Source organism: Hippocampus guttulatus, chromosome 13 (assembly GCF_054856545.1).
Source record: "Hippocampus guttulatus isolate MCC_2025c chromosome 13, RoL_Hgut_1.0, whole genome shotgun sequence".
Lineage (NCBI taxonomy): Eukaryota > Metazoa > Chordata > Actinopteri > Syngnathiformes > Syngnathidae > Hippocampus > Hippocampus guttulatus.
The window spans coordinates 11,474,830-11,500,478 of NC_141273.1; the positions used below are offsets into that span (position 1 = coordinate 11,474,830).

Genomic DNA, 25,649 nt, shown 5'->3' on the forward strand with positions numbered 1-25,649 from the left:
GGCTAATGTGAGCTGACTCATAATTAACATGAGTTTGAATGTGAGTGGTTATTTCTGAACGTGCCACATCCCACTTATAAAGCATGTTTGACACAGTTCCTGTATTTGCATATTTCGTTTCTAGTAGTAGCACCCTAAAGATAATCTGTTATGGTAGGATATTCCATCATACGCTGCATGCGGTGGTTCATAATAAGATTCACAATCCATCATACAACCCCTCGCGACACTCAAACGGCACTTTGTAATTGTGCTAGATTATTTCCTTCAGTTGATCTGTATGGCTGTGTTTTCTGTTTTTGATGGAATTCATCTGCCCTGCCCTTTGTCAATCCCAGGATGGTTTTAATAACGGCATTTCTAAGGATGACAACGCCCATTAAGTGCCTCACAGACTGTGTTTTAAAGAAGGAAGCCAGAGCTGCAGAACAGGTATTATCACGTGGGAAGAATTATAAAAAACCAGCTGACTGCATAAAACTAATTACAGCATTCCCGAGTGTCCTTTTACTTCATGTCATGCAGATATAAAAGGTGAATACGTGTACACAAATGAGGCCGTATTATTCAGTTTATAATGAGACCTATGACCTGTATAATTAAATGAAGATTTTAAAATCTGGTGGCACAACGCCATAGTGTTTCGCATGTCTTGTTCTCATTCAAGAGATCTGCGTTTGAATCTACATTGTAATCTCTATGTGGCTTCCACCCTCATTCCTAAACCATGCCTCTGAGTGATTTAAGGATGTACATTTTCCATGGGTGTGGATGGCTGTTTTTTTCTATATGGGTGATGCAATTGACAGGCAGCCATGTTTGAGGTGTAGCCTGCTTTTCTCCTGAGGTCACTTGAGTAACAAGGAGGCACTATGCAAAATAGAAAGAGGTAAAATGTCACAAAATTTGGACAAATTCTCCAAACTCCAAATATCCATATACATTTTGCCTTCTGATGACTAGTTGGACTATTATTTAACACGGAATATATATATAGTATCTATCAATCGATCACATGTGTTGACTGGAAATGTTCTTCAAATACAGACCCACTCATTTTAGTGTTCCCCTGTCATTTGTGTTTCACGTAGGCAGACGACAAACAGGAGAAAACCTCCTCCACTTCTTTGCCTCTGAGAAGCTGAGTCACCATACTCCGAATCTGCGGATGGAGTCGTGAAGAGAATGCTGCGCTTGGTAACCTGTAGGTAAACTGTCTTGCTGCCTCTCACCACCAGTGGAGGTAGATGTGTGAGTAATTGGTGAAGGATGATGAGATTCACAAGTCAGGTTGCACCCACTGAGAAACGTAATCTGTTTTGCGTGTACGTGCGCGTGTGCGCGTACGTCTGCGTGTACGTGTGCGCGTGCGTGTAGGTGTGCGCGTGCGTGTGTGTGCGCGTGTGTTCTGCGGGTGGGCATGGGGTGCTCGTGGTGAACAGATATTGTTAGAGATACCATACAGTATATGCTCCGCTGCAACCATTAGTCGAGTATTTTTTTAAATATATCTATGCAAGCTTATGCCAAACGGTCTGGTGATTGACCACTGCTTTAAGCACCAGATATCAGACAACAAATGTTGCCGCAGGTTATAAACGTGAATGGTGCGGTTATTTGTTGATCTTACTGTCCGAAATCGATAACAATGTAGGGCATGTGTAACTTTGGGAACCCTGGATAGTGATGGTCGAAGCGGGGCGCCCGCTCGGTGGCGACGTTGTCTTCCGAGGGGGAGGAGCTGGCTGGGAGGCTCCGCTCGACTCTCACCGTACTGGTGCTTGCGAGGGTGGCACTTGAGCCCGCGTACCGGGACACAATGTGAACGGAACGCCTGGTCAACCGGATCGCTTCATCTCTCGTTTTGGGGAACGTCCAACTTTTTTATTCAATACGCCATGGAATGGTGAAGATTTGTGGCGAATCATCGAGGGTCATTTTGGGGAAACGCTGGCGCTTCTTGGACCTGCCGGCGACGGCTATCGTTGGGATGCTGGAGCTCGCTTGAGAGCACCCCATCCGTGTATGTCGCCTTTTTCTTCGGATTTGCTCTCGGGGCTCTTCGACGACAAACGCCACATCCAACCGTTGTAAAAATGGTGTGTTTCGCACTGTCCTCTGCTCGTTTCAAACCCGGATAAGAAAGGCAGGCGCAGCGACGACGTGACAACACCCTGACACGACGACCAGCCTTACTTTCCCCCCGGTAAGGCAGCGAGCTCACCCAGTGTAGCCTCGCTAAACAGACAACACAAACACATCCTGGACGAGGAGACACGTTGTTGACAGCCCACACACGAACCTCTTTAGGTTAGGCTGTGCGCAAAATGAGTTCAGCGGTTAAACAAAATGCACAAGACGCGCAATTTTATTTTTTTGTCTATCCGTAAACTGGTCTCATTGTACTAGTGAATCAAAATACAAACCTAGTAAATTCATTTGTTTAATTGCGAGCCGTGTTAGCTTTAGCTGCACTTCAGATGCTACGTGAGGCTAGCCAGGTTGCTTGCTAACAAATATCTACTACAGTGTTGGCAAAAGGGACATTTGACGAGGTAGCTGACGTTTCGATTTCTACACACACTTTGTTATTTCACAATGAAGATCAGACTAGTTTATATTGAGCTAAACAATCTTCACTTTTTTTTAATCTCAGGTGTTGGTGTTCGCTGAACTAACTTCCACTTGGCGTGTTGTCTCCACAGTGGCACATCGAGCCTGGGATTCACTCGATAAGGGCATCTAAAAGAGCAATTGATGCATCTTGGAGTGTCCGAGTCAATGAGAGAGTGCGAGTACAGCCAAATAAGCACTCGCAGCTCCACTCCAATGGAGACCCCTTTCAAGAAGAAGATCCCCAAAAAGAGGAAGTGGGAATCTTTCCCCGGTCGGAATAAGTTTTACTGCGATGGGAGAATAATGATGGCCAAGCAGACAGGGGTTTTCTACCTCACCCTTGTCCTTATTCTTGTCACTTGTGGACTTTTCTTCACCTTTGAGTGAGTATTCCTTTGAGAAACTTTGTGATCCAATCTTCTATTAACTTGTGTACTTTGACCAGGAGGATGAATGATTTCATGGGTTCAGCCAAGTTTAAATAATAGAAACAGGTCAGTTGAAGTCGCATGCATTTCCAATGATCCCTCTGGACTCAGTGGGATGTTAGCCTAAACTGACTGGGTATTAACCCGACGCCTCGCTCTTTTTTCCTTGTAAACAGAGTTTTAGATGAGTGTTTTTTATTTGCCGGGGCCTGTAGCCAAAGACATGCTTCATGGTTGCAGCTGCAGATTTTTAGTTGCAGTTATACATGCCTCTGCATGATGCGTGTGGCAATTAAGAGAACAATCACAACATATCAGAGTTTGCTAATATTCATAGTTTTATATTGTTACAACTAGAATTTTTATGTTAACCGAAGCACACTTCTGAAATAACACGTGCTCTAATTGCCTTTAATAATTTTATTATTATGTGCTATGATAAATGAACTAACAAACTAGGGCAGATTTGGAATTGGCACAAAAAAAACATCTAGAAAAGTTTACTTGGCTCTCAAGCGTCTAATGATATTTATGTGCAGACACTGATTACAATGTAAATGTTATCTCACAATTATTAGGGAGGAGAAAATGTCAATATTTTCAGCATTTACATAAATCTCTGACAGTGCTTTCAAATCAACATTCCTATAAAGTCACAACGTCCTATCACTGGTGAGCTATTTTAGTACATATCTGTGGGCTCCTCATGTGGACCTTAGGGGTTTGGGGGGAGGGGGGCTACCTGGTTCCTGCGGGTACCATGTTGGTGACCCCTGTGAAAGAGGATGTAGATGGACACTGACCTGAGTATGGCCAACACATGAGTTTACCACAGTGGACTGTTTTTCTCACCCTCTGACTAATCGCTGTCATCACAGAAATACGATCAGCGCTAGATAACAATCCTGTTCCATCTTGAGGCTGGTTGCCTAATCCAGCCATCCGTCAGAGTAAAGTGCTTTCGAACCACACAGAGTCTAATATGCAAACTGCTGTGTGTGCAGCGCATAATGGCCAAATGTTGAGACGAAAACCATGACCTGATGTCCATACTGATGATTACTCATTTCTACCCTTATACAATAAAATAAATTCTACAGTTTTTCTAAACAACTGTTTTGGGTTATGTTCACACTCCCTGATCTTAATGCTGAAATCAGATTTTATTTATTTTTTATTTTTTTGTGGTGCGAAGACAGCACCAGAGCCCACAGTGGTGGGACACAAAGGTCGGGTCAAAATGCAACATGCTCATTCAGATGATGAAATTGTACTGTTCGGACAAAAAATGAAAATCTTTTGCATGTAATGTGATTTAATTTAACTTCACATTTCATACATCTTAATGAGAACATGGGGCCATCCAATCGAGGTGAATATCGATCAATATGTCCAATATGTTGATGATCAAGTTTCGGTTAAGAAAGGCAAAATACTGCATTCAATTGAGTGCATTCTTGCTGATTTTCTTTTTAATTTGGTCAGACCAAACATGTAAAACTGCCAGCTTCTAATTGTGGAAATTTGCAACAAGCATTTCCAAATCCCACACTTGGCTGAATCAGAACAATCCAGATCAACTGACTCACGGCTCCTGATAGTTTTTTTTCTTTTCTTTTTTTTGCGATGATTGTAGTGTGCAATTGTTATGCATTGTGTGTACAGTGCTGCACATTAACACATCTATCAGTAATGACCTCTGGACCACTTAATCTTTGAATACATTGCCACTTTAGCAGACCAACACATCGATGGTCAAAGGACAGCCTATCAAGAGTGCGTGTGTGTCATGCTAAGGCAGAGATCCCCCAACATCACATTAATTTTGTTTCGTTTTTATTTTCATCAGAGGGGTGTTCGGCCATATACCAAAAAACAAAAAAAAAACCCTGTTAAAAAGCAGCAGGCTTTGGTCTGTTTATTATTCTGTTTCAGACTCCACAGACGCAAGTGTCATGTCTTTGAACGTTTTATTCTGTCATTCCACGTTGTTTTCTCAAGTTGATTACATGGACCATAATGGAGCATCAGATTGTTCATGTAGGTTATAAGTTGGACTGCTTTTCTTCGGCCTTGGAAATTGTAATTGAGACCTTGTGTTTTGCAGAAACGAGCTATTTAAAGGACTGTTAAGTCAGGTTAAAAGAAATGTCGTAATTTTGAATGTAGAGAGTGTCTTGCAATGGAGGACTGTTGTGACCACGATAGAATGACCAGTTGGAATTCCTCGAGATTCATTGAAGCAGCATCAAAATTTTTTGTTGTTACGTATACCTTAAAAAAAAAATCTATGTTCCGTAATTTCCAGACTACAAAACATACTCGGTTGTCCACGTTATTACACGGGATATTTGCACAGAAAGAGGTCACAGCAATGGATTTTCGATTTCCTAAAACGTATTTACATGAAACACCGGTAGATGTTTCCCCCCTGCCTCCAAACAATGCCGACCGCAGCTAGTTATCCAGTAGCATTCCAGCACCCTTCTCATTCTCTCTTGTTGTCGCACGAGGCAAATTCTCTGACGAGCTTGGACAGCTTCCTTCATCACGCAGCAGTGCAGCCTTTTGAAAACCTGTTTGAGAGACGAAGGGGCTCCATGGTCGGAGTTGCTCTCCCCGGGATAGCACCTTTTGCCCGTTGGCAGTGATGGTGCGAGTCGGTAGCCAAATTGTCGCACTGCATTTATGGCACCCGTTCCCTCTTCTCATTCACCTCAACTCAAGATTCCTCTATTCACTCTCAATTGCTTCATACATAGCTGTGCACTGCAGTGCACATAAACTTCTGCATTTCTCTCTCGGGCAACCCGCCCCTCCCTCATGTGTGCTCACTCCAACAGCAAATGGCTAATGAACATTCAGTATGAGGGCGGACTCGGACAGTTTCATTGGCCCACTGTGAAGTGTTTGGGAAGTTCATTGGTCAGATCTGACGGGACGATGGGTAAATCTAATGGCGGCTTGAACCTCGTCAGTAAAAATTCTTTTATAAACTGCGTCTCATTAACTCATTCCGTACCAGCCAATTCTGGAATAAGTCTGAAAAGACGTTTAAAAACGTCTTTGGGAATGAATGAGTTAAAAGCCGCAGGGTTCAAAGCATGGGAAAAAAGTAGCGGCCTGTAGTCCGACGAGTATGGTAATACCGTGATAGAAAATGCAAGAGTTCTATTCGACACCCTAATTGTCGGGTTGAAAAACAAAGCCATTGGTGTCAAATATTTTATCCATCCATCCATTATCCAAGCCGCTCATCCTCACAAAGGTTGCGGGGCGTGCTGGAGCCCCCCCCCCATCCCCCCCCCCCCCCCCCCACACACACACACTCTGTCGTGTTTAGGCGGCTAAATGTGAATTTAGTTTCCAACATTTGTTCAAGTCACAATCAGAAATGTCACTAAAACTAACGCAAGGACAAATCCATCTTGGGTCAGCAAGAAGCAATGTCGGTCCTGTTCCCCCCCCCCCCCCCCCTTGGTTCATATCCAGTTGGCAAATCCATCCTTACCAGCCAAATGAAATGTTGATCAAGTAATGTAACGGCATTCTTTTATGCCCTTTCGTGAGGTTTTGCCGTTGTTCTGCCGAGACAGCTCACTCATTGCTGTTTCCAGGGCAACCACATTCCCTTTCAAACCTGTCTGACATTGGATAGATTGTCTCCATAGCAACAAAACCTGAAAATCCTAAATAAATGTCGAATTTTCGACCAGTAGTGTCCATTGTGACCCTCTTTCGATTCTGTCAAAGGTTGAAGGCGGCTCATTGTTTGTACTGCTCAGATTGTCCTTAGATGGGAAGATCGACTGTTTTTGCAGCGTATTTGATTCGTTGCTATTGGAGAGAGGTTGACGTCCAAATTGCATCCATCCTGTCGAAAGGCTTGCATAGAATTCTGCCCATCGCTTTTCGTGGCGTGACAAGCCTATTCAATATTTTGTTGAATTTTGTTTATGTATGACTCACTGTGTCTTGAGGACAGGCTTCATGCTTTTCTAGAATGCTGTCCTTAATATGCCGGCTTGTTTTCGCATAAATCATGATGAGTGATATTTTAAATCAATTGTTTTTTATTTGTTGCTATGTAGGTCTTTGAAAATATCTCTCTAGGTTCACTAAAAAGTTTAGGGCCCACTGCATTTATTAAAAAAAACAACAACAACAAAACAACGTGTGTGTGTGTGTGTATACATTGTTGAAATGTCAGTGCTAATTAAATATTTGTTACACTAACAGCTAAACATCTTGGGATTAATCATTATTTTAGAGGTCAGCCCCCCCTTTCTAACTACATTTGATGATGCTTGACTTTACTTAACATAGAACAGCAATCTACGTAAACGTGGATCCATGTTTCTATGCCCCACTATCTGTTTTTATGGAACCCAACCAGGCAAATCTAAAAATACTTTGGCTCAGTTTGCGTGGATAACTGAGGTTGGCATACATAAGCGGATGTATCACCCTATACTCCACACCACCTCGCCGGAGGGGTTGCCATATGAGAGAGAAATGTGATTGTATACACAAGCAGCAGGTCACACATGATATTGGGAACTGATTAACCTCCTGGTAGTAATGAACCTTGGAAGCACTTCTTGGAACTTAGTATGTCATTTGAAAAGTCCATCTTTCAACACCTCCGTTTCAAGATACGATACAGGTATTGGCACTGCTCGTTCCCACATGATACATTTATGCCACAAATCACTTTTGGCTAGCACAAGTGCCTCGCCAGCCGACTCAATAAGACCCATTCAAATAAAATGGCAGGTAACTACATGTGCAACCACCTCTGTACAACTAAATGCGATCAGTCTAATAGCCACAAGTCATTGGAGAGAGAAAGGGATTACATGGGATTGTTTTATTTGAGCAGATTACAATTTGGGAGACTGACGGGTGAGGGAATTCTATTCAGCTTCTGGTCATTAAGCAGCCAAGTGTTTAATCTGACACTTGGCATTTATTAAAACATGCTTTTTGGATTGTAATGTGCATTCGTCGGGGTTTGCTGTCGTGCAGGCATCGGCGTGCCTGTATTTTTACTTTGTCATTTGTTCTTCTCTCACTTTTGTTGCTTGTCTTCTCAGTTGCCCATTCCTGGCTGAGCATTTGACGCCTGTTATCCCCGTGGTGGGAGGAGTGCTTTTTGTCTTTGTGCTGGGAACTCTGCTCAGAACCAGCTTCAGTGACCCAGGGGTGCTGCCCAGGGCAACTCCAGACGAAGCGGCCGACCTGGAGCGACAAATAGGTAAGAAAACCCACTGGTTACGTTTATGGTAATATCAGTTGCTATAAAGAGATGGGGGGTCCCGATAAAAGTCGGCAGTGGCACTCTCCTAAGGAACAGTCTTATTGACTACATGTTCCACGTTTTTGCTTCCCATTTTGCCAAATTCGTGTCTGGAAAATGATCCTTGACCCCGTCTAAACTTACTTTGAGTTCATCCTTGCTCGTTGAAATGACATTTCACGATGCAAGATGCACAAGAATATTTGATTTAGATTGATTTCTAAGTTGTATTGAGGGTCCCACTGTACATACAATACATGAGGCAGTGCAGTTGCTTTTTGTCAAAAACATTTATGTTGAGCTCTTGTACATATATTGTGCTTTCTTACGTTAAAGTTAATCAAAGCGCTTTAACACTGCGTCATCATTTGGCTACTAACGACTAACTAACAACTGGGGGTTTGGTATTTTGCTCAAGGACACCTTGACATGGTCCCGGGAGCTCTGAAGTAGGATTCTTAAAAGTGTGTTAGTTGTGAGTTGCATATACCCATCCAACCATTTTCTGATCCGCTTTATCCGCACAAGGGTTGCGGAGGGTGCTGGAGCCTATTCCAGCCATCTTCGGGCAGTAGGTGGCGGACACAGTGGCGGTTCTGGATCAATTTCACTGAGGGGGCCGGGCTGGGGCCATGGGTTTTGATGGGGGGGGGGGGGGGGCACATTCAACCCAGGGCTAAAAAAAACAGATTCGAAATCTTATTTGACTTTTTATTTCTTCAGACTTTGAAATTGTAGTCATAACATTACAGTGATGAGAAAAAAACAGTATTAGGAGGGCTAAAATGTCTGCAAGCGTAACAATACGCCGTGTCCATCTGTTGAGAATATTCAAGCCAGGGGATGATATGGTACCAGCCTGCCGGGGACAAAAATTGCAAATACACTGAAGCTAGATGTTTTACATGCATATAATAATCCAAATTTTAAAAGGCAATGTCTTATATATTCATCCATCCATCCATCCATTTTCCGAACCGCTTGATCCTCACTAGGGTCGCGGGGGGTGCTGGAGCCTATCCCAGCTGTCTTCGGGCAGTAGGCGGGGGACACCCTGAATCGGTTGCCAGCCAATCGCAGGGCACACAGAGACGAACAACCATCCACGCTCACATTCACACCTAGGGACAATTTAGAGCGTTCAATCAGCCTGCCACGCATGTTTTTGGAATGTGGGAGGAAACCGGAGTACCCGGAGAAAACCCACGCAGGCCCGGGGAGAACATGCAAACTCCACACAGGGAGGCCGGAGCTGGAATCGAACCCGGTACCTCTGCACTGTGAAGTCGACGTGCTAACCACTGGACTACCGGGCCGCCGTCTTATATATTCATCCTGTTAAATAAAAATAAAAAGGGAGACTAAAAAAGTTACACTCACACACACACGCACGCACACGCGCACACGCACACGCAAATAGCACTCGTGTAGTGGTAATTTCCTTCTCTGCGGACTGCTTCTCATTTTCCCGCTCATTTTTAAGTGGCGCAGCGCACTAAAGGGTCCGACTAGAATGTTAAATCACGCACTTTGGTTCCCTTTCGCGTCGGCGACTCGGCACGACTGCGTAATCTACGCTCGGAGGGGGGGCCAGAATCGGTGCTACAGGGGCACTGGCCCCCGTTGCCCCCCCCCCAGAACCGCCACTGGGCGGACACCCTGAACCGGTTGCCAGCAAATCGCATGGCACACACATAGACGAATAACCATCCGCGCTCACACTCACACCTAGGGACAATTTGGACTGTTCAATGAGCCTGCCATGCATGTTTTTAAAATGTGGGAAGAAACCGGAAAAAAACGGAGTACACCTCTGCACTGTGAGGTCGACTCGCTAACCACTCGACAAACAGGCCTCCGAGTTGCATATAGGGAAGTCTATTTACTCGTTATTTACAGTGCAAAGTGTCTTCTTCTAATTGCTCATCCTTCAGGTCACCATAGCATCATTAAACAAACTCTGGAATAGTTTAATTAATCTAATTAGGAGCCTAAGCTCTTAATTAGCTTTTGCTAGGGCAGTGGAGCACAGAGTGCAGAGGAGTGTGCGTCGACAACTCTCTGAAAAAGACCAAAGCGAAATTTTCTGAGGATAAGCAAATTAAAAGTTGAAAAAGTTTTTTTTTTTTTATGTTGTATCGAACATCACTAAAATCTAAAATGTACTGTATATCTAATGATGGAAACAAGGAATATGGTGCAAGTTTTTTTTAAAAATTAAACTAAGTAGTCTTATACACTGTTCAAACGTTGAGTGAAGCATTATAGAGTCTACAAAATATACTATCATCACTTGCAAGCCTGTCTGCTATCGTTTATTCACCTTTGCAATCAACACTGCACCACGACTAGCCATCTTGCTAACTAGCCACGAACACTGCCTCCTCTCGTACAGTGTTCGTAGTTTGACTCCACAGTGCTGTGACATACAAAATGTTTCCTGAAACTTTCCATTCCAATTACCATCGCTTTTTCTCCAGCTTTGTTGTCCAATGCGTGATGCAGCTGGCCTAAGTCTTGGCATGGCAGATTTACATGCGAGACATCCCAGGCACATCTGTTTGCTCTTATCCCGATCATCCAGTCTCATTCTGAGCCCCAAGAGCAATCAGCCTTGCTGTGTTTTGCCATGAAAATACTTGATTTCCCTAGTTCTTTCAACATTTTCATTGCACTCCAGGATGCCTGCCTGTGTTAAGAGTGATTGGAATGCATTTGAGTTATTTAATAAAATCTACTTGCGCGTCACATACTCCAGTTGGTCAATAACACTGGTCAGCTGCACATTCTAATCACAGATGATGCTGGTTACAAAAAAAAGTATTTTTTTTTTCAAGCACATCAGGTTTTTGAGACATTTTCTTTTTTTTATTTGTTTGTTTTTTTTGGACCCATAAAAGCTTCCGCAACATAGATTTTACCATACATTGTAATTTATAGCTATGGTGTTTCCAAAATAAATTCCACCTCTTACTGAACCTAATCTTTAATTCATAAATATCACGAAATATATTACTACATTGCATATTACTATTCTTATGAAACACAGTTGCCGATGATGTAGTGGTATACTCCCTGACGTGTGCGCGAGCACCGTGGATTCGGTTCCCACTCACTGACTGTGTCGATGTGGGTGTGAATTTTTGTGTGCCCCGTGACTGACTGGCGACCAGTTCAGGATGTATTTCCCTCTTCTGCCCATAGTCAGCTGGGATTGACTCCGGCACCTCCCCGCGGCCCTGTTCACAATACGGGGTGTTGAAAATGGATGGATGGATATTTTGCCACCCTGATCTGTTATAGGAAAAAACATGGCAGATTCGGAAACAGCGCAAAAATTCGTCTCGGAAAGGTTACTTCTATCACTGGTTAAAAAACAAAAGATTACTGCCCTAACTAATTACAGTACTTGGACTAACCGAGACATCTTGCATATCTGAATGTAAATTGCTTACAATAATTGTGCAAATATCCATCATGTACTGTATGTATAGTACCCCTGTCATTTAGGAAGGCTACACTGGTCACCAGTAATCCAAAAATATTCGCTCTCGCCATTGACCTCAGTGATACAGGACACTCTTAAGTTGTCGAGTCACTCTTAGAGCACTCAATTTTGACACTGGCACTATTGATTTGTTTGCAAAACACTAGACCTAATGTTTGAACAAGAAGTGACATCATGGCATTGTCATTCTCCCCCGACGGAGTGTATCGTCATCGCCACGAGTGACAGAGGTTGTCTGTGCTATCTGCCAAATGTTGACCTCACTGTGTAAACGGGCATCTTGCTGATTCATTCATTTTGAGACGTTTATCTGCTTTGGCCTTGACAATCGGAGAACAACACTGAGATATTGTAGTAAGCACTAAAAACTCAGACATACAAAAAATAAAAACGGGGGCATCCAAAGAAGCCAGGCACATTGACTTTAAAGTCACATGAATTCTGCCATGTGGTCATGATCAGTTCTCAGACCAGCCAACAATAGTTTAGCATTTTTTGTTATTTGGGATGAGGACCACCTCTGTTAATCTGAAATGTTATGTCAGAATCATATGCATTATACATAATGTTAGGGATAGGCAAGTATCATTACCAGGTTCTGGTATCAGACAAATAACGGCATCGTTTAAAAGTATCTGCACTCCACGACGGTTGCCGATACCAGTCACCGATACTTACTGGATGCCCTAAAAGTCTGGCATCACGTAAGAATTCTTCATGGATAGTTGGTGCTACATTGTGGCGGTTTGATACATATATGTGTCGTATGTCGTATGTGTCAGAAAGAAAGACGAAGCAATTATCTGTCATTGTGTTAATTGAACATTTTGGCATCAAAAGTGTGATTGGTTTTGATGATTATTCAAGAGTGAATACATGTTACTGGTATTGGACTAAAAAGGTTGAAGTGAACATCCCCACTTTATAGCATTTTGTGATCACTCTTTGTGGTATAAGCCAATGTGTGTGTTAGAATATCTTTATCAAAGCCATTGCTCGGTTATAATATTACAGAATTCGTAAGAAACTTCCAAGCCGAGGAACAACAAAACAGAGACAGTAAGTTGCAGCAATGGTATTGGCTTTGTTTATTGATTGATAATATGTCTAAATGAAGGATAAAAAGGAGTGTTGAAAAACATAGAGGCAGGTGTCACAAAAAAAAGAACTGGTCTTCTTTTTTTTTTGTAATGGAATGAAAATGTAACACAAATATACACATCAATGTAAGACAATCATTTTTCGTGCCCAATTTAATATCAATGCTCGCCTGCCGGCAGCCGTGTCCCCCTCCGCTGCAACTTGCCAAATCCAAAAGGCTCTCTGATGTATTAATCAGACTGAGAGAGGGCCAGAGCTTCTTTCCTTCCATCTAATATGGGCCAAGCTAGCTGTTGAATGTTAGAGCGGTGACGTTGCCAGCAGAGGAAATGGATTTTTGATGGCTTAAGGCTCAGATGACTGGAAAACAGGGTGGCAACGTCAGTCGAAGATGCTGTTACGTTGATGTGTCAGTCAACAAGGGTGTTTGAAGGGGAAACCTTACTGCACTATTTTTGGGGGGGTGAAGGCGGGTGATTAGAGTTCCACTTACTGGAGGTTCCACTGACTTGAGCCTTTGTGTTTAGGATTTGAAAAATATTTGGAAACTTGGAAACTCATTCATTAGGGATGTGCTCAAATTGTCACGGAATTTTTCCAAATCTGGTGTTCAACGATGCATGAAGCTTTGCATCAGATAACAAACAACGAGCTGTTCTACTAAGAACCAAAGTACTTCTCATGAAGCGATGGAATCTTTCTGTCACTGCACTCGTCAGAGCTTTTCTATGTTCAAATAGGAGCAACCGCTTGTCGTATCAGTTGTGTTGAGCTATGAAAATAATTTTCCTAATTCATAATTAAATCATTGACATTCTTGCAAATGTAATTCAAGGCGGGGCTCGAATAACGTTGATCGCAACTGTGCCAGATTTTGTCAAATCTCCCGGACCATCTGTCGCCTTTGGGCCCCAAGTCTCTTTCACTGACTGTGTTTTCTTTTTCCTCTCTTGTGAAGATGTGGCGAATGGCAGCACAGGCTACAGGCCACCACCAAGGACCAAGGAGGTGGTCATCAATGGCCAAACTGTCAAACTGAAGTACTGTTTCACGTGCAAAATCTTCAGACCCCCACGCGCGTCTCACTGCAGCCTCTGTGATAATTGTGTGGGTGAGTCAAGGACTTCACACTGTCCGTCGGCATCATGGCTTTTCGTGTCTTCTCTATTCGAGCCAGCGCTTACCGTATGATCTGCGTGATCGCATGACATGTATATTGAAGATCAAATCCACACATCTTCCGTTCAAATGACGATTTGATCTTGTTCGATTCATTGCCCTCACATCCTTTGAATCAAAATACACATTTTTTCAGTTCAAATTGTTTTTTGTTCGACTCCTAGTAAGGAGCTATAATCTTATTTCCCCTCCTGCACTTTAGCATGTGCGAGGTTACTGACTGGAGATTGTTTATTTTTTAATGTAGACTACCGGTACATATAATTGTAATTATTTAGCAATGTCGGCAAATTCAGTGTTTAAGAAGTGGTCGTCCACCTGTTTACATATCATGTTGCAATCAACATGAAAAAAATATTCGTGCAAGTGGTGAAGCTGCATATTTGTGTATATTTATCTGCGCTTCAGATTGTTTATTACCGATTTCCAGTATAGTATATACATCGGTTTACACACATTTTCGGGGGGGAATCTCAATTAGATTAACCATAATCATTCGTTATGAATGTATTTTGAGGACTTTTTGTACTGCTGAAAGTGCTTTAATATTAAATGTCTCATTTTACTCTGTATAAAAATGTATGAGCACAAAGTAAGTAAGAGAAACGATAATACTGTGGATGAAGATGAACAAAGTGAGGTGGACCACCTTCTCAAATCGGGATTTTCCTTAAATGTGTCTTGTATTGGGGGGGGGGGGGGTGACACGAGATTTTTGTTTTGTTTTGGGGATTTTTTTGGTTGTTTTTTTTTTTCTTACCCCGTTGTTCAATAGGGAGCCATAAATTTGTATTGAAGGGCCGCAAATCAGTTCATTTTGTGCATGGTATACTTACATCGTTTCCACAAGTAATTATAAAAAAAAGTGTGCTTTGAACATCTGCCTCTCCAAAGGTTACTGCCCGCCCTGCCCCCCCCCCCCCACCCCCTTCACTCTCATATTCCAAATCCTTGATGACCTTGTGAAAAAAAAAAATCTTCTGCTTGCACACTTTTACAGCCGCATTCATGCCCTCAAAAACTCCTCATCTCATCATGTAGTTACAGTCACTCTTCCACTCATTTTCAACCACTGCTTTCTCCCCCCAAATGAGCTTGTGTACATCTTTTTTTTTCCACATTGTGTTTCTATTCTGCCTAGACCCTGTGGGACACTTCACTTTGCCCCAAATTTTACACAGATGTGGATTCCCACTGGGTAGCTAGCTGCATGCTCTGAAGCAACTGGGGTGTTACATTCAAACAAGCAATTTGGTTTGCGTACATGAAGCCTTGAAAATGTGCCTCATGTACGCTGCTTTTTTTTTCTCTTTTTTTTTTTTTTTTGGTGAGTGTATGTGGATAGACAGATGCAGCATGTACATGCATCTTTGTACTGTATATCAGCCACTCTCTCAAATCTTGTTCTTTTGAGTGAGGTGGCTTTATTGGAGGCAAGGCAAGCTTGGGCTATTTAAAAAAGTATCTTATGGCTTACCCTGAGTGTTCTCATATCGTTTGTGTTGTGAATCGGACCCGAATTCCAATCGTGTAAACGTATTGGAATATCCCAAGCTCATTGTGTTTTTCCAAATTTGGTTTAGCGTTGGTAAAAGTATTTCACATTTTGTGCTTCATGTTTGTAATTTAAAAAAAAAAAAAAGTTTTTTTACGTTATTTGTTTCCATATTGTGTACCTCTCTGCCACTAAATATGCTACATTCTACAATTTGATTCAGAAGAGACAAAGGCAAACGTTGTTTCTATCACACAAAAATCCTTAAAATTGAGAATCTGTTGAGCAAAATCGCAAGAATCGTTTGTGTGTGGGCAGCCCAAAAATGGCCTGCATTAATGATTTTACTCTTTCCCTATCCACACAGAGCGTTTTGACCACCACTGTCCCTGGGTGGGGAACTGCGTGGGAAGGAGGAACTACCGCTTCTTCTATATGTTTATCCTTTCGCTGTCCTTCCTCACGATATTCATCTTTGCCTTTGTCATCACTCACATTATTTTACGTAGTGAGTAAAACACACAAATGCACTCATGAGCAAAATAAACAATATCTGCACACAGACATTTGTCTGAGCTTGGGCATCAACAGTCCATAAATCACCTATGGGCGTTTAAATTGAAACGTCAATTTAAGTAGGCAGTCTGCCTAGCATTTTCCGCAGACAATAACTGGTACGTGTACGTGTGCTTGTGTCTGTACAACCCAACATTCTGATTGTCAAATAGGGCTGGGTGATTATGGAAAAAAATAATAATCACCATTATTTTTGATTGATAGTGAAATCTTGATTAACTCATTCAGTACCAGTCAATTCTAGACCAAGTCTGAAAATACGTTTAAAAACGTCTTTGGGAGTGAATGAGTTAATACAAAAAAGTATTAATTGATGTCAAAACTTTAAACTCAACTACCAAAACTCAACTACGCTAAACTACCATCATAGCCTCACGCCCATTCATCCCTGCACTGAACACTTGAGTCTTGAACACTCGATTCTTTTTGTCAAGTCTTGCATTTTCATTCTACTGCAGCCACATCTTTTTGTTGCATTGCATCTTTGCACGCATTCAAACCGTGCAAAAGCATCTCCCTTATTTATTTTTCAGTTAGCACGTCAATTGGATTTTACTTTGACTTTGGCATTAGCACTGGTGATGTTTTAAAACCAAAGCATGTCCTGTATTTAGACATAAAATATGTGCAATTATGTTTGTTGTGCGTTTAGTTTTACAGTCAACTCCAAGTAGGTTGTTATAAAAGTAGTCAATTCTTTCAATGACAGCCTTTTAAAAAGAGAGAGAGAGGAAAAAACAACCGATTGAGTGCCAGCCTATTGAGAGCATTTTGACTGATTCTTCAAGGCTCACAGACGCTCTTATTTCATCACAAATTCCACGTTAGTACTCACCAGCAACAATGACAATGTGTTTGTGATGAAAAAGTAATGCATCTCAAAATATAAACAGTAAATTATTTTACATTTGACAAACTACAAAATTATTTGCAGGCTGTTTAGTAGTAGTAGTATTTAGTAGTGTGTGTGCATGCATCATGTTGTGCATTTGTATCTGTGTGTATAAGTGTACATTACTTCTTCTACTTCTAAATTTAAATCATCTCTCGTTTGTGGCACTTTTTGTAGTAGATTTAACTTTGATCGATCACAAGTTGCTAGTAGCGGTCGAATTTCCAGAGATCCGCCATGTTCACAAGCGCCCACATTTTTTGGATTCAGCATTAGCTCATCCAAAAGAGACCCAATGCTGCCATCTGCTGGTCATAGTGTTTCATTGACTTTCCCAGTTTAATAATCGAACAGGAGACTTTTCTCCGCCCAATCCCAGGGAAAAAAATTTAGTTGATGGTAGTTGACGTCGACGGCGTTCCTCCTTAGGATTCCCGTTGAAGGCAATTGCCGTTGTCGGAGTTCAAGGAGAAGCATGTTCAATGATGTCAGAATCACAAAGTCACATGCTTGCTGCGCAAGCGCTGCATTCAGGGTACTTTCACAACAACGGGAACTTGCACACCTACACCACCGTTCAATACATGAATCGTTTTTCTTCAATCAGCTAAGATGGAGAAAACCCCAAATTGAAATCCTGGTTACATTTAACTCCCAGCCCAGCCCTAACGTGTCAGAGCTGCTTAATCACCCCGTGTACTGTGTTTATTGAATTGAATTGAATATCTGTTCCTCTCTGTTTCTACAGGCTCTCACCGGGGTGGGTTCCTCAATGCTCTTAAAGATAGCCCCGCCAGATATCCTTTCACTGCAACTTGAGTTTTGCCTTATACCTTCAAATGCCCCCCCCCCCCCCCCCCCATATACAACATGGTGGTCATATCCAACATGTAGACAACTCCTTGGACTGTCTCTCTGATTGCATCCCCTTCCTCTTCACAGAGGCTTTGCAATGGGGAGTATTTTTGAAACATTAAGTTGCGGATGCAACAATTGAGGCAGAAATCTGCTTGTGTTCACAAGGTGGAAACACCTGTGAAATGGGTCTGATTCCCAACCTGTAAAAGAGAAGCTTGTCTTGAATTATTGTTTCCACGTTGAATTGTAATTCAGGGAATCGAAGAAAGTCAATGATGAATTGTAGATATTGTCTTCCTTTCCTCTCAGCTTGTCCCATGAAGGGTCGCGACAACACGTCATCCTTTTCCATCTAAGCCATTCTTCCAAATGTGTTCCCGTCACTACATCCATCAGCCTTTTCTTTGGTTTTCTTCTAGCTCTCTTGCCCGCCAACTCCATTTGGTGGCGCGTACCAAAGATTTTTGTTTCCCTTTTTTTTGTGGTGGGGACTTATTTGCCTCGGTTTATACTTTCCAAGACGCATTTCAATGCAGCAGTGCATTCACTGCCAACGTAATGACACTCTACGTAGGATTTCACACATGCTAAAGTGTCAATGACCTCGAGGCGGCGCCGACACCGAGGGGCCCGTGTTTCCCGGTTTTACCAGAGTATCTCTACACATTGTGTTCTTGAAAAATACTTACTTATTTACAACTTTTTAATTTTACGCCACCTACCTTTCCTTACGCAACACTTTGGATTTATCCAGGCTTGGGACCGGCCTACAGTTTGCACTAACTTGTGCCGCATAGAGCTGCATTAATAGAATTCTGTTTTTAAATGAGCTATTTTTATGGCTGGTAATATTGGGTAGCTCCTCATTGAAACATCTAATTTCTTAATTTGGGGGGGGGGGGACAGAATCGCTCTGCTGTTGGTATTCCTCTTCGCGGTTTGGAGTTTATTTGTCATGAGTTAAGCTGAAAATTATCATCCGTCATTGAAGTTTTCCCACCTGTAGTGATGCAGGTGCACTTGATTTCTTTTTCTAAGCTCTGTGAAATTGTAGGACAGCATTTCCATCCACTTCAAGCAGTACTTCAGCAGATTCATATCCAATCCAAAGCCGAGAACATGAACCCCGATCAAATCTAGTCGAGCGCCAAGAGCTCTCTTTTCCTGCCATCCTCTCAATGGCTACGTGCCATAACAGTTTGTCTGGCAGAGAAATGAGTGACAAACTGAGCTGAAATGGGCTTGTCCAGCAGCACTTGACTAAATTGTGTGCTGGAGTCATTTTGACCTTTCCACAAAATGAGTGAGATTTTTGTTACCCTCTTTGTTGGATCTAATTTGAAGCAATACAGAATTCATGCACTATGTTACAGGGAGATTTACCAAGGGAGAGTCAAGGCAAGAAGGTATTCACTGTATTCATAAGCTCAATGTAGAGCAGAGCAAATGTACAATGTTTTTTATTCCTAGTAAAAATGAAATGATAACAAAGATCTATTGGCAAGAGGACAAGCGTCCCCAGGCTATATAGGTCGATATGTTAGCTTGTCCATCTGTGTCCAAGCTGCACTGTCCATTCGCTGGTTCTTTGTGTGCATAGTGTTCATGAACCCAGTCCAGAAAGATTTCTTCCTTGACTCCACCGTCACCGTGTTGGAGGTGGTGGTGTGTTTCTTCTCTGTGTGGTCCATCGTTGGCCTTTCAGGCTTCCATACGTACCTTATCAGCTCCAACCAGACCACCAACGAAGACGTAAGTACAGAATATACTGTCATGTATACCTCAGTGCACCTATAGGGCTGCACATGCAGTCAATTTCACATTACTGTTTGGTTAAAAGTGTTGGATTTGCTTAGTCCAGTCATCTGGGGGATGTTCTAGTTGGTGTATTTTATAGTGGGAGGTTTTGTCAATTGTAAATGCTGGCTTGCTTTTCAACAAATATTGAATATTAGCTTAGCAAGGCGTCTCTTGCATTTTTTGCAAACAGATACATACACCGGTACTCTTAATTTGGTTCTCTGATTAACGAGTGCCCAACAACACCACCAACAATAATAATAATATTGCAGGAGACTCGAAGACAAACAACTGTAGTCGCTCACATTCACACCTAGGGCCAATTTAGAGTGTTCCATTCACCTGTCACGCATGGTTTTGGAATGTGGGAGGAAACCAGAGTACTTGGAGAAAACCCACGCAGGCACAAGGAGAACATGCAAATTACACACAAGATGGCTGGTGCCTGGAATCGAACCCTGCATCTCTGCACTGTGAGGCGAACGTGCTAACCTGTCCGCCACCGAGCCGCCATAATAATGATAATAATTATTGTTGTTGGTATTATTATTATTATTAAGGTCTATTTATCTGCCTGTCAGAGCTCGAGCCAGGCTACACACAAACTGCAAGTCTAGACATTCCACATGCATGACCTCTGAGCCAACTAAAGCTGTGACTGATGTCTCCTTCAGATAAAAGGCTCGTGGTCTTCTAAAAGAGGGAAGGACAACTATAATCCATACAGCCATGGCAACATCGTCACCAATTGCTGCGCAGCGCTGTGTGGACCTCTGCCACCGAGGTATGATGCCGATCATTGAGCATTCATCATAAGCGTCCCATGTTTAGTTACACATTGTAGCGGTTCAAAATATTACACATTCGGGGAAAAAGGGGGATGTTCATTTCTCTGGTACTGACAAAATAGAACAGATGTGAAGAGCTGCTTTGTCTTGAGCCGCCTCCAGCCTTTTTTTTTTTTGCTGCGCGTAGCCACTGCAAGAGCTGAATGGATTTCAAGCACTTCGCCGACAAATCTCAGATCAAAGTCTGTAAAACGGATTCAATCTCACACTTAGGCTGTTCATGTGATTAAAAGCAAAAAGACAGACATGAGACCAGACCTCGGCATAGTATGGCCCGGGGGCCACATCTGGCCTGTCAACAGTCTCTCACCAACCCTCACAATGTCCATGAAGTAAAACTTTGAAAACATATGATACTTGTATTTGTTGTACATACGTGTGGACGGTAGTTCACGTGGGGTAGCAAGCAAGCGCTATGACTTGTGTCTGCAATGTTGCCAACTCTGCAACATTTTCACCATATTTAGTGATTTTTTTCCCCGACCTATCTCGCAACTGTTTTTCCCCAAAGAAGAGACCAGCAAAGGCTGCTTTGCCCTCACAAAGCATGACTCAACAATAATTATTTGCAGCTGTCAAAGGAAGAACCTTCGTGGCGCAGGTGGCTGCCGCAGTTCTAACACTGTTGGGGGCCACCGGCGTGGAAGGAATGTTTGAAGTCAGCCTTAGACTATGCAAGCAAGGAAGTGAAAGGAAGCATTTCCTTTCACAACCCCAAACACGCGACCATTGGGGAGAACCTGCTGCATTTGTTTCTTTGCTGAGGACGTCCTTCGCACACTCACTCTCAAAATGCTAATATGCTCCTTCCCTTTAAAGGAAACCCCTCGTTTAAAGGGAAGGAGCATATTAGCATTTTGGTTTCAGGGTTCCCCATACTGGGGAGAAATGTTGCAATTCTCTCATCATCCTAAAACCAATCACCAATAATACCTTGCTCCTCTCTCCTTATAGTCTCATTGACCGACGTGGCTTCATCTATCTCGACACGCCACAGCCGGCGCCGCCAACCAATGGAATCACCGTGTACGGCTCCACGCAGTCTCAACAGAGCCACATGGTAAGATGCTTTTGTCACCATTGTAGGAGAGGAACACATAGTCAAGTCAAGTCAAGTCAACAGTATTTATAGAGCACTTTCAAATAGCCATCGCTGCATACAAAGTGCAGTACATGGAGCAATTTATCATGCACAATAAACAGTAAGACATAGGACATAAAAAAGGCATATTTTGAGGTCCATACCAACACATGTATTTTTAAAAGCATGTTCAATTGTCATTGTCCTTTGTTTCACTCATAAACTGCATTTTGGGTGACAACATAGTCCTTGCAAAAAGAGGGAAGATTTGCATCAAGGCTTGCAGATCGTTAGTGTTGTCCTCTGACACAGCACCAAGTTGAATGTTGTCAGGCACAATAAATTGCAAAGTTCAACCATGTCATCCGGGGGCTTGTTGATGGTGGCACAACTCGGTGACTGTCTCATTTTATGTGTACATCCTCCTTTTTATCAGAGATGCTGATCCCAATCATCAGCTCTCGGGAACATTCTGGATATTTGGTCTGGATCAGGAACATTTGCATCTCAGCCAATGGCCGGCAGGACGCAACGTTCCTGATTTCCAAAATAAATTTGCAAATGTTGACTCATCAGACCACGGAAGACTTCCAAATGTCTCGCATGGGTCCGTCTTAATGAGCTCGGGCTCAGAGAAGCTAGCTGGTGGCATTTCTGGGTGTTGTTGACAAATGGGTTTTGACTTTGCCTTTGGAATTTTAACTTAAATTTGGAAATCTCACGACAAACTGTGTCCACCGACAATACCGTAGTTTTCTGAAGTGTGCTTGCAGAGTGTGACCCATGTATCACAGTAGGCCTTTAGAAAGTTGAGTGAGGGTTTTTTTTAAGTGGCAGTGTCGTGTCTTTGTTAGCCAACACAAAACTGCACAACGAAAAACAGCATAGGTGGAGTATTCACGACCGTGCCTTTTGAGTTAAACATCTGCAATCTCATCTTTTAGGTCAATGATACTGAGACAAACAGGTGAGATATCTTGACATGCTTTCTCTGGGTTTTTTTTTTCTTTGTCTGACACCTCTTCCATCTGGGGGCTGGCCTGCCTTCATAGCTGCTTAGTGGCATCATGGCTCATTGGGGTCACCGCTAGCATTGCGGAATTCCAGGAATTTTTAACTGGCAAACTTTCCATGGAAATTTACGGGACTAACCAGGAAATGACTAAATTCACACAAGCTTGAAGTATAGTTGTGGGGAATATTTTATTGTATACAGGTATTAACTAAAAATGGTTACATTGGCAAGTTGACTTCAAAGTTCTGCAAGTTACACGTTTTTTGTTATGAGCCATCAGTTGTTTTGTTCTTGGTTTTACTGTTCGGAGCTTTCTACCGTCTTTATTACCGATTTGTTTTACTGTTTATTGTATATGTTAAATTGCTCCATGTACAGCACTTTGTTGCAGCGATGGCTGTTTGAAAGTGCTCTATAAATACAGTTGCGTTGAGGGTTTTTTTTTTTTTTACAAGCCATTATTTGAGTTTCAAATGTGCAGCCACTAACATGGCATGAAAAAAAACGGCACTGTTATGCTACGATAATGACCTCACGTGGGCATGTCGAGTGCTCAATTTTGATGACTGCTTAGGACAGAACCAAATGGTTATATTAATGCTTGAAAATGATACCTTTGCCTCGACGATCACCCTCAGTTTCCAATTAATTCCCATAAATCCTGTTCAATTTTCACAAAATCTGAACTTCCCATGGACATTTGCCAGAAAATTCCCTCCAATTTACTGAAACTTTTCCAGATCTTTACAACCAGAGTCACCACATGAACGTGAGAATGGCCATACCTTAAACATGCTCCACTTTTGGGAATGTAAGCAGGGATCAATAGGCAGCAACTGACTTTTCAACTTTACCCACCTGAGTATTTCTTGGTGTACCAGTTCTTTATGGGCCCAGCATTCTATTGAGGGTACTAAAATCTTTTTCTCCCCCCCCCCCCACCCTATCCATTCATATACTCCCTCTTGATTCTCCCTTATCCGCCATCACCTCCATGTTCCTGTTTCCTCCTTCGCCCGCTCCTCCTTCTGTCACCTGCTTTCAGTGTGACCAAGACCAGTGCATTCAGAGCACTAAATTCGTTTTGCAGGCCGCTGCCACGCCTCTCCTCCAACAGCAGGGCAGCGAGCCAGTCATCATAACGGCCTCCCCGGAAAACGGAGGAGCCCTCCCAAGTCGCACCTCGCTCGGGCTGGGTGGACCTTGCACTTCACTCCCCCTCGGGCAGCCCACGCCTGCGACCTCCACAGCCAGCCTGAGCTGCCAGGAGTCCACCGATATGCTGCCCGTTCACACGCACGCTCACTCGCACAACCACAGTCGCCCCCTCCAGGACCAGGTTGCTCACCACCACTTTCTCACGCCAGAGGACCTGCCCTCACCTCCAGGTATGCTTCCTTGCAACACCCCCCTGGGTCACAGCCACACAGTGCAGGCTGGTTTTTATAATCCGGCCAGCCAGGACTCGCTGCACGAGGACTCTGTCAGAGGACTGGTCAAACTCAGCTCTGTCTGAGAACGAAACTGAACACATAGAAACCCGTGCCACTTTCTGACAAGGGAGCAGTCAACTTTGGTTTCTGGCTCCCACCAATTGCCATTGTTGGAAATCGGACACTGATAAGGGACCTGAGCACACCTCAGCCAACACCTTGCCAAACCTCTCTGCTGTGTTGACACGCGCTGTCACTCCCTTTGAACTTGATGGGAAATCTCTCCTCCTCTAATGTGCCCAAGGGTTTGTTTTCCAAAATGGTGTCTCTGTCAGTCTCAGACATTTCAAACAAAATGTATACATTTTTTTGACGGTTCTTCTTGGCATTTTTTTTGTAAAAAATCTCATTCTCTGTCCGTCTCACTGACCCCCGCCCCCCCAACAGTCTTAAACTTGGTTTATGCTTGCCGCATCCGTGAGGTCTGCGCAGCAAAATTTGTCATTTCGGTAACCACGCCTCTCCGTGCGGCATCAGCATTGCCCAAATTTTCCTCACGGCGCACCCACGAAAATTTATAACCATCCAGAAGGTTCCACGCGGTGAAACGGGGACAAGCAAGAGTTGTGAAAACAACAGTTTCCGACTTCCCAACTCTTCGTAAAAAATGTTTTTATGTAGATGTAGACAGTACACCCATTTTTTGTAATTGTTCCTGTAAACTGTTAATCAGCATCAGTAAGTTCTCCAGAAGTCGGATAACCATCCTGATCATTTGAATCTGGTGTGTTGGAGGAGGGAGACATCTAAAACATGTAGGATGGTGGCCCTCGATGACCGGAGATGGTGAACCCCTGCCATCGACGCTTGTCACTGCCCCTTATAATCTGGCAAGATATCAGCTAACAACCTGGGCAAGCCATGCAGAGTATAAATGCTGCAAAAGTTGTCAGCCTGATTTCACGTTTCATTTCTGCGCTGAACGTACGTGCGTCAAGTACAAACCAAGCTTCACGCTTATTTGCCCGTTGTTGATTGGGCGGTATTTTCTATACCTTTTCCCCCTATGTACACTCTCAGCCGTTGCAATAGTTGATGTCACCCTATTGCGTATCGTTCTTTTTATGGGGGGTTGGGGAGGGGGATGACAGTTGTATTGTACCATGGTTATGAAAGTTATATAAATAAATCACCTACTTTTTATCAGATGCCAAATTGTTGAAGTTCCTAACTTGTGCAGTGAGAACACCTGACTTCTAAACGAAGGCTTTGGTGTTCGGCTAAAGCAGCTGTCTTTAGTTAGTTTGTAGTACTCGTCTGACACCATGTGGCAGAATAAGCGAGGTACAGTTTCACAAACCAATTGCCAAAAAGCTGTTGACCCGTGTGTGTTTTTCTTCGGGCACTCCGGTTTCCTCCCGCATTCCAAACACATGCATGGCAGGTTAATGGAACACTCTAAATTGTCCCTTGATGTGATTGTGAATGTCAATGGTTGTCTGTGTGCCCTGTGATTGGCT

General features: G+C 43.0%; 1 protein-coding gene across 3 annotated transcripts; it reads left to right on the plus strand.

Annotated features, from left to right (window-relative positions):
- Positions 1 to 1,764: 1,764 nt before the first annotated feature.
- zdhhc14 (zDHHC palmitoyltransferase 14) lies at positions 1,765 to 25,337 on the plus strand. 3 transcript variants are annotated; one of them, XM_086127779.1, is made up of 10 exons: positions 1,765 to 2,206; positions 2,706 to 2,999; positions 8,141 to 8,301; positions 13,911 to 14,063; positions 15,994 to 16,134; positions 17,843 to 17,891; positions 19,602 to 19,704; positions 20,427 to 20,536; positions 21,555 to 21,660; positions 23,742 to 25,337. In XM_086127779.1, exons 2-10 carry the CDS (start codon positions 2,758 to 2,760, stop codon positions 24,210 to 24,212), a joined length of 1,536 nt encoding a protein of 511 aa, XP_085983905.1. In that variant the 5' UTR covers positions 1,765 to 2,206; positions 2,706 to 2,757; the 3' UTR covers positions 24,213 to 25,337. The 3 variants fall into 3 exon arrangements, with proteins under 3 accessions (XP_085983905.1, XP_085983908.1, XP_085983907.1); XM_086127782.1 differs by having other exon boundaries at positions 23,787 to 25,337; XM_086127781.1 differs by lacking the exon at positions 1,765 to 2,206 and adding an exon at positions 2,351 to 2,555.
- Positions 25,338 to 25,649: the final 312 nt, after the last annotated feature.